The 14,477-nt window shown below is 30.5% G+C and overlaps 1 protein-coding gene across 2 annotated transcripts in view; it reads left to right on the top strand.

The window, feature by feature from the left end:
• LOC142321594 (extracellular matrix protein 2-like) overlaps window positions 1-11,178 on the top strand; it is a 35,936-nt gene extending 24,758 nt beyond the window's left edge. For both annotated transcript variants that reach the window (XM_075359814.1, XM_075359815.1), the window contains exons 5-7: window positions 2,930-3,310; window positions 5,968-6,140; window positions 10,604-11,178. In XM_075359814.1, the coding sequence (XP_075215929.1) occupies window positions 2,930-3,310; window positions 5,968-6,140; window positions 10,604-10,913 (864 nt within the window). In that variant the 3' untranslated portion in view covers window positions 10,914-11,178. The remainder of the gene's footprint in view (window positions 1-2,929; window positions 3,311-5,967; window positions 6,141-10,603) is intronic.
• The last annotated feature ends 3,299 nt before the right edge of the window (window positions 11,179-14,477 follow it).

Below are 14,477 nucleotides of genomic sequence, written 5' to 3'. Positions count from 1 at the left end.
AGCTCCAGATCTTCTACCAATTCTCATCACTTTTTTGCTTAATCTTCCTGTAAATTAATTATATTATTACCATAGGCTGAACACTTTTTTAAAATAATTTACGTGCTTAACATTGTTGCAAATGTGTTTTCTTTCTTTGTTATGCATTTATCCTACAAAGAAGGATACTATGAATTAACTGCGAAGTGAATACTGGGAATTGAACACTGAAATTTATGAATTGTTTATTTCAGAAAGCTTTAATTTAATACGTTTGGTACCTTACATAGTCCTGGTGTACTTTTAATTTGCAATATTTATTATGTAAAAATAATTTAACTTCAAATATTTATATATAAAAATTAAATTGGCAAGTTGAGATTATATAATTTACTAACAGAACAATGATAGTTATAAACTTCTAAAGAATGAATAAATATTAAACAGTAAGACTACTATGTATATTGAAGTTCTTTAATTCTTCCATTAGCTTAGTATGAATTTATAAAATTCTTTTCTTTTTTGACATCTGATTTACTACTTTTTAATCAAATAAAACTCGGTTTTAAAGATTAACTGAGTTTTAAGCACATTTTCCCAGCATAAGTGTACCCACATACCTCGGTTCTACGGATTTAGAGGGAATGTCGGTCCCATAGAGACGATTGTCCTAAAGATTTTGCCTTACGATCAGAAGGTTTTTTTTGCACCCTATTCACAGTCGCATACTTTTTAACTTTTTTTTTCAATTCAAGCTTCTATGCTACTACTAAAGAAAATTATAAAATTCAGACAAAAACCACGGAGCAACGAACTACACGCGCTTTACCTTTATATAAACAAAGTGACTGCCAACTAGCGGTCAGTTCTCGAAGCAGCGGCACATGTCAGTACCGCCACAGCTCTATCCGTAGCGCGCGGGACTTTTAAATTGAGTCAGTTGCCCCAGATTTTGTCCGCTACTTCCAAAATCCATTAAAGGGAGGCCTGTAGTGCCAAGGTATGAGAATACATTTTTATTTCCCATAAATTTAAGGTTTTGTTTAGTATGGATAGCATTAAATTTTCAGGAACTGATGATGAATGAATGTATCAACTGAAGAATTCTTGCATAATTCTTAATGAACAGTTTTTTAATTCTTTAAAAAAAGATTTGAAAACTGCTGATGTAAACATATCTATTTTAAGTAGACTTTTACAAGATGCTAGTCTTGCTTACAAAATCATTACATAGGATGTACAAAAAAGAGAAGATTTTCCTTTTCTATGTCTCATGGACAAGGTGTAGTGTTGATTCAGGGCTAGAATCAAAACAAAAAGGATAGTTTTAGTTGCATACATGGCAGTAGGTTGATCTCTTATCTTTCTTCTTGACAGTGTCTCAAGCAAAGATTCCTGTACAGAAAGTTTTCTGTGTTTGTAGTATACTAAAATGTAAATCTGTAGTTATAAATCAACAATTATAGTTTCTATAGAATGTTTACTTGTGATCCTCCAAGTGACAACTACATTTGTCAATGAGGTAATTAGTTTGAAACAAATGGATGTCTATGTATGTAAAGAGAAGAGTACAGGTTACCAAGGGTGTTTGAAGAAAATGTTGAACTTGTCAGGGACTCTTTCCTGTGTAATTTAAAAAAAGTTGTTGGAAGGTCAGCCAAGAACTAGCAATGCTGATAGTGTGAAATGTTTTAAGAAGACAGTTATATAAGCATCCATATCATTTGCAGCTGTTACAGGTTTCAAAGCCTACCTACTACTCTTTGTGCTTACTTTACAATTAAAATGTTAGAGCACGAAGATAACAATTTTCTTGATCGTATTGTGTTTAGTGATGAGTCAATATTTCATCTCAGTGGAAAGATTTACTTACAAAAATATCCATATCTAGAGGTCAGAAAAACTACATGAAATCTTACAATGTGAAAGGGATGCTCCAAAATGAAATGTTTTGTGTGGAATATTTTGACCTAAGTTTAGGGTTGTTCTTTTTTACTGAAACAAGCATAAAAGGAATTGCTTACTTCGATATGCTACATATATGACTCTTTGCTCAACTGTAAGATGGACAAAAGAATTTTATTTGTCAATAAGATGATGGCCTTATGTTGGCATAACTTACATTTAATGACATTTTCCCCAACTGCTGGATTGGTCAGAATGGACCCAGCAATAGAGCTTGTTTGTGTGTGTAGGGTTTTAAAAGGAATCTTAAGTATACGCCTGTGCAACTGGCTGATCTAGCCAATTTAAGGCATAGGAAGAAGCTGTCGCTTCCATCACTCCAGAGATACTGATTAAAGTATGACTTCTCTTATCAGTTGGATGCATGGTGCATGATGAAAGGTCCTTACATTGAACACTTGTAGGGAAAAACTGTAAGTTACTCTTTCTTTTTACTTGAAATTCATTACTGTACATCAAAGTTAAGAAATATTAAATAGTTTTAAAACCTCGATACTCTGATATTCTTTTTTTGTACATCCTGTGATTTAATTATATTAAATAATATATTACACCATTATAATATAAATTATTCCATTTAACTTTTACATTTAATTGTACTTTTATTTCCATTAGATGTAAGTATTTAAAACAACATTCGCATTCAATGGGGAATGCCATTGTAAGGGTATCCCACCATAAATTAGTGTCCTTTTTGCAGATTGAAAACATAAAAGGATTTTTTTAAATTTCAATATTTTTTTGTTTGTGCCCTCTCTAAACCTATTAAAGTTTATCTTACGTATTTATATTAAAAATTTGTTGACTGCTCTTGATAGATCATTTGACCAAAAAAATGTCATTGCTTTCAACAGCATCTTCTAATGAGCTTTCTGTTTCATCAATTAAAAATGTATGCACCAGATATGTGACCCAGAGTGAAAGGTAAGTAGTACTATATTTGTAATGGTGTAAGATTATTTGTTCTAATGTATTTTTTCTTCAGGTATTAAATTTGGCTAAAACAGAATTATCTACTGTTCCTTATAATATGTTTGATAAATTGAAGATAAAAGCTCTATATATAAATGGAAACTATTTTCACGCTGTACCACCTGAATTGGCACTGTTAGGAAAATCACTGGAGTTCCTTGATTTAAATGAAAATCCAATAAAAAAATTTAATTCTGATTCTTTTCTTGGTCTGAGTAATTTAAAAGAAATTGTTGCTGCTGGAATGAAAGAACTTACTACTGTTAATGAAGGTACATTTTTACATCTTCATTCACTGGAGAAATTGACGTTATCATACAATCCAAATTTAATAAATATTGATCCTTTTGCATTCAGTTTTGGTACGTCTGGTTCTTCATCATCAATAAAGATCGTAAGTAGTTAATTCACTGAACTAAAGCATTTTTTTTTTAATATTTTAATTGAACTTTTATTATAGGTTTGACCTTTTAGTGTGTGTCAACAACAATGTGACATGAGATGCAAATTGAAATGTATATTTCAGCAAATATAATTAGGAGGATCAATGAAAATGAAATCATCTGCAGTAATGCATATAAAATTAATGATCATTTGGTAAAACTTTGAAAACGGACTCATAAGGTTAGACATAAACTATTCCTTAAAATGTGTTATTTTGGCTTGATATCTTGTCTATCATGATGAAGCATCTTATTATTATTGTTAACGTTGACATCTTTTGAGGTGAATATTACTTTATACCTAGTTCCTAGTAATGTTTCTAGCACATGGCCCTACTTCATGTAATTGTTATATGAAACTCTAATAATTTTTATTAAACTGTATCAGCTTTATAGGAAGTAATGGTATAATACTTTCAGTTAATTAGTTATTTTAATATTTCAGACATGGCAAGAGAAATGATAGACATTGTTACTATAAATTGTTAATTAACAGTAAACAAAAATCACAATAATGGTGGTTAGACCACCCACTAATAAGATAACTGAAGTAATCATCATGTGTGATAAAGTTGTGCAAAAGAGATTTAAAATTAATAGTGTATTATTTTAAAAATTAACCGTATGCTACAAATGGTTTAACAGGATGTATAACCCAGCATGTTACAGACAGCCAATAAGATGATTACAAAATTTGTAGCACTTTTTTTTTTAAATTTGTAGTCCAGTATATCACTGACATACAGTAAAGTGATAATTATTTAAGATAGATAAGTTAAGTAGTTAAGTATTCTTATCAGATAATTCAAAAAGTATTCTTTTTAAATTATTTTTGATTTAAAAAACCTTCTGTTATTATATTAAATAATGTACAAAAAACTTAAAGCTTATAATTTAGTCTTTTTATGAAAATAAAAATTAAATAAATAAATAAACAGCTTTTAATATCTGCTTTCAAGAGGCAAAATTAAAAGACCTAAATTTTAAATCTGAATACTTATCAAACAATGAAATTTCAAGTACTTGTTTAGGATTGGTAAAGTATAACTTTAACCAATCATAGTCATTTCCTCTGATACTCTGCTACTAGGTTATTCATCAGTAAACAATGTGGTACCAAATTGAATACTTTACTGAGATCTCAAAAAATTAATTTAACTTCTTAAGTTAGATTTTTAACTTCTTGAGTACAAACAGAAAATAAAAATACTGATTCATCAACAAACCCATTCAAGGTGTTCACAATCCACAATTCAAGATATCCCAATAGCTTTGTGGATATATGAAAAATTTGGCAACTTATTCATAAAAATTCATCATTTTTAACTATTTCAAACCAGCACACATATGGATGTGGTTTCCTCTTATATTCCTGTATAAGTGCATTTCCTTAATAATATTTTTTTTAATACACTTTGTTTTCGTTGGACATGCTTCAGAATATTTAATATATATATATATATATATTTATTTATTTATTTTTATTTTTTTAAGGATATACAATGTTTTTACAAACATATTAATTTGATTTAACAGCATTCCAGGTGGTTTATTTATTACTTATATAAACAGTTAAATTTGTTTCATTTTTTAATACTTATTGATATAACCTGAAATAAATTTTCATTATCATAACTCAAAGAAAAAAAATTATAAATGAAACAATCATTTGTATTTGTATTGAAAACTGTAATTGCTTTTAAATGAGAATTGTAGAAGAGGTGTGTATTCAACTAAATTTATTAAATTATTTCTAGTAACAAGTATCTATGATTGCATTTTCTGTTACACAAGCTAGGCTAAAAAGGAATAAATGTGTTTTAAAAAGAGAAACTTTTAATCATATTTTTAATTAAAATTTTTAACTTATTTTTTTCTTTTTTAGTACAATTTGAAATTATTTCCCAAAAGAATTTTCAGTGATTTAATTTAAATTTATTTTAAATGATCTTTTCATATTACATCCTATATAATAAATTATTAGATAATTTTCGAATCTATTTCTATCAATTTGCTAATAATTTCATGTAAACATGTTAATTTCAACAAAAAAAAGAAAATAAAAATTTTCGCAATATTTTATATCTCTCCAAGAATTATCATGATTTATTTGAGTGTTATTTTCCACCATTCCTAGCTTTATCACTCTAACATTCATAGCTGTGCATTACAGGGAACCTCCATTCTCAAAACTGGTGCTAAAAGTAGTTTTGAGAATGGAGGTACCCCAAAACACGTCAACTACAAATGTTAGTGTGACAATGCTAGGAATGACAGAAAATAACACTCAAATATGTAAGAAAATATTTTGTGAGATCTAGTTAATGAAAATTCCCCAATAATTTAAAAAAGTGAATATAAAAAATATTTAAACAGATAAAGGAATTACAATAGTGTCCAACACATGCAGAGTTGCTGTGGTATCTTTATCTGAAATTCCTGTGATTCATTTTTTTTTCATGATTTGTGGTAGTAGGTAGCTTTTTAAGTTACGTACAAATCATCTAATAATATCTTTGGACAGAAATAATATACAAGAAGTAGCCTTTACTTATGAATGTGTACTTGTATATGTAGTATTAAATTGTTCATTTCCCCTTTTTTTTAGGTTCGATTAGACAATAATAATTTACATCATATATCTGAACATTTATTACCATGGAGTCAGCTAGAAGTATTAGATTTAAGTGGTAACCCTTGGCATTGTGATTGTGGACTTAAATGGATTCTGGATTTGAAAGAAAAACAAAATCTGAGTGTCATTCAGAAATGTGGGATGAAGTAAGTTCAGTTTGAGATTTTATACAACTATGTAATTTGTTTTTTCCATTTAAATATAATGGAAGCAGCTCTATCTAAATATAATGGGGAAAAATTACATAGTTATATAAACTAGCATTCTTGTACATTAGCATTTTGTATTCTGTATGTTCTTTGCTGTTGATTTTTTTTTCTTTTTAGTGTAAAACATTAAACTTTTACACATTTATATAACTTTTAATCACATTCTCAGTGATAATAACCATATTTAAACTCTTTGTAAAAGATCATTAATGTAAAATATCAAATCCACTTTAGTCATTAGATAATAATTATGCATTTTGTAACTGCATATCACAGAATATATCAGTCTTAAAATCTAGATACATCCTAACATTTCTGCATTCAAGTAAAATCTGGATACATGAAAAGAACAGAAGCAAATTGCAAGCTCAAGATATTCATCTGGTAAAACTAGGTAGTGCTGCACTCAAATTTGAATGTAAGTGAAGTTATGAATAGTAAAACTCTTATTCAGAAAATATAGGAGTCAAAGCTGAGAAGACTAGGACATATCCTATTGATGAGTGAAGGCAGAGATTCTGGGAGAGTCTCATTATTTCTTTTTAGAAATGAATTTATTTTCTTCTTGAATTTTTTTAAAGAAAATATTAATTTCATATTGTCTACCAAATTACAGGCTTACTTGTTCCATGAAAGGTAAGATAAATTTGTTCATTCATTTAGCAAAACTTATTTTTATGTTTAACACTCATAATATTTTCTTGGTAATGATATTTTATTAAATTAACAGCCAATACTGTTTGTGTAATTAATGTATTTACAAAATGATATTACTGAGATTAGTTTAGACAAATGCACGTTTAATAAAATGAAATCAACTGTTTTAAAAGCATCTATCATTAACACAAAACATATATTTCATATCAGAGTTCAAAGAATTATATCAGATGTATCCAGAATAAAAGTTTATCAGATGAAGTCCAACAGATTGAACATGATAAAATATTGATCATTTTGACTAAAAGATTTTAAATGAAAAAGAAACCATTGATTGCTTTAAAAATATTTATTGAAGGAATTAGAAATGTATTAGTATGACTTCTGCCTAGGGAAATGATGTAACATAAAGGTACATACATAGATTTAATGCGTAGGAAATGTGTCAGATAAGAGGAAAGTCAAAAAAATTCTGAATTGATGAAATGCTGCTGTTGTGAAGTACCACAATTCATTACCATAGCTCACCATCATACCATAAAAAAGGAAAGGAGCTCTAGTACAAAAGAGAACATTCTTCTTAAAAAAAAAAAATAAAATGTGAAAGATAACAATGAAAAAATTATCATCAAACTCTTTACAAAGTTTTAGTTTTCTAAAGACTTTTTTTAATGTTTTACTTTCTGCTCACGGCTGTTTCTGTATTGTCGGAAAAGCTAGAATTAGATTATTTTTTTAAGTGAAATGTTGTGCTCGGTAAGGCTCGTTGTGCTATGTGTTTTCGTACTGTGAGTTAAAATTATATGTCTGAATTCCTGTTTTTTTTCTTATTCGTAACCACTACCCAATCCCGACCATCAGATCTTCTCAGTACACATGCACTTCTCTGTAGATTTGAAAATGTTAATAATAAAGCCTTTTACAATTTTGTTGACATATTGACAACAAAAGAACAATCTACACAGCACCAAAGCTAACGCACACAGAGAGCAGACAGCACACAGGTAACGGCATTCGCACACAGGTCAGAATTGTAATAATAAACAACCTTGGGTTATGTTGGTTATAACACCATTCACTGATTTGTTGACAAACCCTAGTCTGTTTAATGCGAAATCTGCAAAACTGTGGTTTCTCGAACAACGTTGTGTCTGCGACCTTGACCAAAAACTGAACAGCATGAAATGATCCAACATTTGGTTTTGTTAAGAAATATTTTATCACAATACAGAAAAGTAAGATACAAATTGTTTACTATACACCTGGAGATTATTTTCTGCTTATCACATGTTCAGTATGACCACCATCACATGTAGCAACTTCTTCAACACGACTCCTATGTTGTTCAACAACACATATTCTTTGATGTTTGTTGTCAACCATTAATTTAGACAACACTGTTATTTTGTATGAATACAAATGCAAATCAGTTTTTAAAATTCGCTGCACAGATCGCCTAGAAATTCCAAGTTATGCTCCTGGTTTTCTTGTTGATTTAGCCAGGATCCTCAGTAATGCTGCTCTGACAGGTCATTCACGCTTACTCTCAAATATTGAACCATCATTATTAAATTTTTCATAACGTCTATGTATTGTCTTAAATGAGGACGACCACTGAGTTTGAAAATATGCATGAAACTATCTTTGTGTAAGCATTACACTTTTCGTTTCATTAAAAAATAACACAGTCTTTACGTGCTATTCAACTTCCTTACGTCAGTCTTCCTTTGTCAGACATTTTGGAACGAAACACAACAGTGCAATCAGAAAGAGAAGAAACTAATATTCATGAATTTTTTTCTGATTTTAGCCTCTAGAACCACCATGTGGTATTACAGTAGAGGATGAGTGAGGATGATGTGTATGCATTTAAATGAAGTGTAATCTTGTACAGTCATAGGTTGACCATTCCTGAGATGTGTGGTTAATTGAAATCCAACCACCAAAGAATAACCAACTGGTCTAGTGGTGAACTTGACATTACAAATCAGCTGATTTTGAAGTTGAGAGTTCTAAGGTTCAAATCCTAGTAAAGACAGTTACTTTTATATGGATTTGAATAGTAGATCATGGATACCGGTGGTCTTTGGGGGTTGGGTTTCAATTAACCACACATCTCAGGAATGGTTGATCTGAGACTGTACATGATTACACTTCATCTACATTCATACATATCATTCTCATTTATCTCTGAAGTAATACTTTAAGATGCTTCGGCAGGCTAAACAGGAAAAAACCACCAAAGAATATTGGTATCTATGATCTAGTATTCAAATCTATATAAAGTAAAGTCCTGCCTTTACTAGGATATGAACGTTAGAACTCTCGACTTCAAAATCAGCTGATTTGTGATGACGGGTTTAACCACTAGACCAACTTGGTGGGTTAATATTCATGAACTGCTATCACTTTTACCCACATAAAACACATTAATAATTATTAAACTAAACAATTGTTGCCAAAACAAATGTTGGATAATTTTGTGTGCCATTCTGTATTTCAAGAATACTTTTCATGATTTCAATCATTTATCATTTTCCCCATAGTTAATGTATGCATTTATTAAACTTTGGAAATTCCAAAAAAAGGATATAAGCAAATATAATTTGTAATTTCTTTTCAGTAATATCAATAAAACAGTCTACATAAATTTAAGTGAAAAATAGAAATTTTTCACTCTAGCCTAACTGATTTTCCTACGAGTATTTAAAATATTTCATTACTTTCCACATGGAAGCACCTCATCAAAAGTTTTGTATTTTCTTTATGACTTATAAATATTTCAAAAGTGTGTAGCCTTTAGTTATTTATAACTGCAAGAAGAAAAATATAGGAAATATATGACGAGAGAGATGCATCGCATTCGTCGAATCCGTCCCGAGACCCGGGAAGTTGGACTCTGTTGCACGACAATGCCCTGGCGCACACGGCAATAGTTTTAACACATTATTACGTCGCAAATCAAATCACCATCTTATCCCACCCGCCCTACTCATCCGACTTGGCTCCAGCAGACTATTTTCTGTTCCTGAAACTCAAGTTGAAGATGAAAGACCGCTTTTTCGACGACATTCCCGCCATCTAAAGGGAGTAGTTGGAGGCGATCCCATAAAGTAATTTCTCCAAAGCGTTTGACGAACTCTACCGGCGCTGTAACTAGTGTATAACAAGAGAAGGGCTCTAAGTAGAGGGCTGATGTGAGTAAATTCGTTTACCTTTAAATATGCATTTTTATTTAATTTAGTTTGGGAACTTTTCAGACATACTGTGTACAACATTAGTTCTTCTAGCTAGCTTCCAAAGTAATAAAAGAATCAATTTAATCTAGAAATTATAAAACAAATTTAAAACGCTCATCTAAAAAATCGAAAAATATAATTCTTCTTCAATAAAATTAAACGATTTGTTAGAAAAAATATTGTTCATAAAAACTACAAATATGCTGTAAATTAAACCTGACCTTTCTTTGTCCTGTATTGTAACAACAAAAGCATTTATAACATGCTCTACCACTCCTCAGCAAATAGAATTCAAATTTGATGAAACTACAGATTTGCAAGCACAAGCAAAATAAATCTAACTTGCCTGCAGATTTGTGGTTATAGTAACAATTGTGTTAAAAGAAGATTCTATAGAAGTATTAGTTATGTATTTCATGTGTTTAATAATTATTTAATTTGAATATTTTATCTTAACATACTTTCTAGCTATAATATAACCATCATAATTATTCATTTCTTTAGGTGTAAAATTTTTAACTGGCCAGACTCTATTGGAACTGATGTATATAATAAACCAATAAGAAAATTTATTTGTGCACACAACACTGATTATTTTTCAAGACTTCAGGAAGCTAGTTTCTTGTATACTGTAATCACTTTGATCACTATGGTTATAATTTTTGTGACCATTGGGTCAATTACAATAATGAATGTTATTAAATGTAACAGATCTCATCATATCATGATTCACGATGTAACTACTCATTCAAATTCTATTAAAGAAAATTTTAATTATAATAAACTTAGAAATGATTCTATTCATGAAGTTTAGATATTACTGGTATATAATTTTTAAGAAGTTAGAATAATAGAATGTAGTGATAGTGTAATAAAATATAAACATACTTATGTATATGGGTATGATTATTTATGTATGTATGGTTGTATATTTATGTACGTGTAAATTAAATAACTAATGAAGAAGACATCTTATGTAAAATAATTCATAATAGGGTTTAATTACATAATGAAATTGTATGAAACTAATAATTTTTAGATAAATAAGATAAGAAATTCAAATAAAATATTTTTCTAAATTATAGAATTTTTTTTACCATTACATATATTGTGTAAAACACTCTTATAATCTAATCCTTGATATCCAATTAAATTAACTACTTGCAGAACCCTGCATATGGGAAAAACTAATAAAAATCTGATAGCTTATTTTATTTTTGTTTGATTAACTACACATCTAAAATTTAAATTTCATTTATAAGGTTTTAATCATAATGTAGGCACAAAATCTGTAATACTGAAGAAGATCAAGTTAAGAGAGAGTGTAAGAGAGAATCAGTAGCAATGCAACACATTAATTTAAAAATATTGTTAGAAAACCTGTACAATATTAAAACCAGTATAGCTGCTAACAGGCACAGTTGCTGAAATGAACATACCATCCTTTTTTGAAAATTATTCTACAAGCAGTTAATTCACTAATTAACAACGTTCTTCCCAAGGATTAACCAACCTAAGCGGCCAAGTGGGCGCATAGGTTGGATATGAATAGAGCACTTCAAAATTTAAGGAGTGCCCAGCGCAGAGCCTTAAATGCATACATTGATGTTTTTAAAACAACCTCCTATGAGGCTAACACCATATTGGAAAAGACCCTCCCAATCGATTTAGTAGTGAAAGTTCAGGCAGCCATGTGGAGATTGTGAAGAGACCGTGAGGCCGAGATATTTGGAATGTAGTTTTGAGCCGGGCCAGTACTAAGGCAAAATGGGTGATTACAATGCACTGGATCTCAATTTCATTCAGTTAGTCATCTGCTGCCTGTGGAAGAGGCTGCAGAGCCTCACAATGGAAGCATGGCAGCTGGAATGGGACATCTCGAGTAAGGGAAGATCCTTGTATAAGTTTATTCAGGATTTGAGGGGATGGTATGCCTTGAGCTCGTTCTACGAGTGCCTGGGTACTCACCGTGCTAATTTGAACCAATATCTGTTTTGGTTCCATCTGGCAGCTGATGAGCTGTGCTTCTGCAGGGAGGTCCAGTCAAGTGAACACCTGATGTTTGACTGTCCTGCTCTTGGGGGGAGGGCAGAAACCAGACCATCTTGAAACTTAGAGGTCAAGGGGATAATTGGCAACTCCCAAGCGACGAGTCAATGTGGTGAGAGCCGCATTGTCAGATTGTGTGGGAGTTCCTAGATGCGATTGCTTTGTTCAACTGGCACCTGTAGTTTGCTAGACTAAGGGAAAGACTCTTACTGCATTGCCGTGGAAAGCTAACCCTGAGTATGGCTGACCTCCAGCCAATTTTTATGGCTCCAAGTGCTGTAAAATTGTGGACAGATATTTGCTGGCATTCAGCGACCTAGGCGTGGCAGCAAATTGCTACCTAGACAAGATAAATTTTATTATGGATGTTATATATATTTTTAGTAGTTGACAGGGTGCGCCTACCCATTTTAGCAAATATATGACAAGTGAGCAGCTGGGATACATAAGCCGATGGTGTATGGCACTGTGCTTAGTCTGCTCATGCTGTTAGGTAAGCTCTAGGAGCTATGTTAGGATACTGGTTGCTAAACTGTTCAAGGCTCAGTTGCTGTTTGTGGCACAGATATTCACTCTTATGCTTTAGGGCAACTGAATGGGGTAGTGGTGGGAGAAATGCCAAGTAAACCAATTTCCCAATGATTAGTGAGAAAGTAGCATCTACTGTATGAAATATTTGAATGTGAGATATAGCACAAATTTTCATTCAAATGCAATTAATTGGTTTAACAGTCAACTAACTGAAAGAGCAAAATAACATAAAATTTAAAAAAAACGATTTTTTTAGATTTTTTTCTATTTTGATAAGTCTATCCACATATGCATTTATTGATTTATGTATTGTATGGTAAAAAATTTTAGAATATTTTGCATGTACAAATAAGGCATCCTGGAATAGTCGCTTTAATATTGGAAGGGCAGGTAGCAGGGAAAAATTGTGTAGGCAGGCCACGTTTGGAATATGTAAAACAAATTGTTAGGGATGTAGGATGTAGAGGGTATACTGAAATGAAACGACTTGCACTAGATAGGGAAGATCTGCATCAAACCAGTCAAATGACTGAAGACAAAAAAAAAAAAAAACATGACAAATGACATCTGAATTAAGCAGATCTCTAATCTTACTTGAGAATTAATTTAATTTACATAAGTTATAATATAAATTGAGGTGAATCTCAGTGCTATACCTTCGACGACAGCATTTGAAAAAATAATTTGATAATCTTATTTTTTGGTAGGTAATGTTTTTTACCTGCAGTAGATTATGTACTATTTTGTTGTTTTGGTGTGATTATCATCATTCAATTAATTTTAATACAATCTAATCTCTATATTATATACAGTCACTGACTAAAACTAGTCAGTATCTCTCAATTTTATTGCTAACAATGCTCACACACATCACTAAGGTAAGCTCAAATGTATTTCCTTTCTATACTCAATGTTTACTAAATTGCTTAAATAATCTATTAAAAGAATAAAATCTAATCAATTTTAAACTTTTAAAAGTTGAACTATCTACTGATAAATAATTAGTCTACCACCTACATGCAAATCCGACATCAGCAGCTTAATGATTTAAACTTACATAATACACTATATACAATACATAATACACAATACATACATAATATACAATACATAATACAGAATACATCATTTTTGTCACATTTTATAGCATTTTACTATAGAAACTGTGACAGAATATTTATGGTATAATCATGAATTTTACATCAATTTAATATATATTACATAAATGCACAGGCATCATCCAGAAAGTAAATATTTGGTTGTAACAATATTAAAAAAAAATTATTTTGTACTTATTAATAAAGTTGTCAAAACACATAATATTGAGTTGCTAGTTGCTCTATTCCACTAATATAGAAATCCACTGCTAGTTTAGTCAGCTACTTACTTAGTGACCTCATCATTACTTCCAAAATGATTATATCTAAAAAAAAATTCTTTTAGTTTTGGAAACTAATGAAAATTGCTAGAAACCAAGTCTACTGTATTGTGACTGCTCAAATATTTCCCCTAGCAAACTTTATAAGCAGTGCTTAAATTATTGCAAACAAGTGTTACCATAAATCAAAACAATGCTACTTGACAGCAGGTTAAGCATGGTGATTGTATTTCATGATAGATCTAATTTGCTGTTTCATAATAAGTCTGAATTATTATGACTAGATTCAGCAATAATATTCTATTATTGCTTGACGTCAGTACATAAAAGACTTTTTGGTATGCAATTTCTCGACGATGAAGAGTAGGCTTGATTTTTTTTTGCAAAATCCTTGATAGTCTGGCATACCAGGATATAATT

This window comes from Lycorma delicatula, chromosome 3 (genome assembly GCF_047948215.1).
Source record: "Lycorma delicatula isolate Av1 chromosome 3, ASM4794821v1, whole genome shotgun sequence".
In the NCBI taxonomy this organism is placed as follows: domain Eukaryota; kingdom Metazoa; phylum Arthropoda; class Insecta; order Hemiptera; family Fulgoridae; genus Lycorma; species Lycorma delicatula.
Note: the sequence above shows the minus strand (reverse complement) of the source record. Positions and strands in the feature narration are given on the sequence as shown.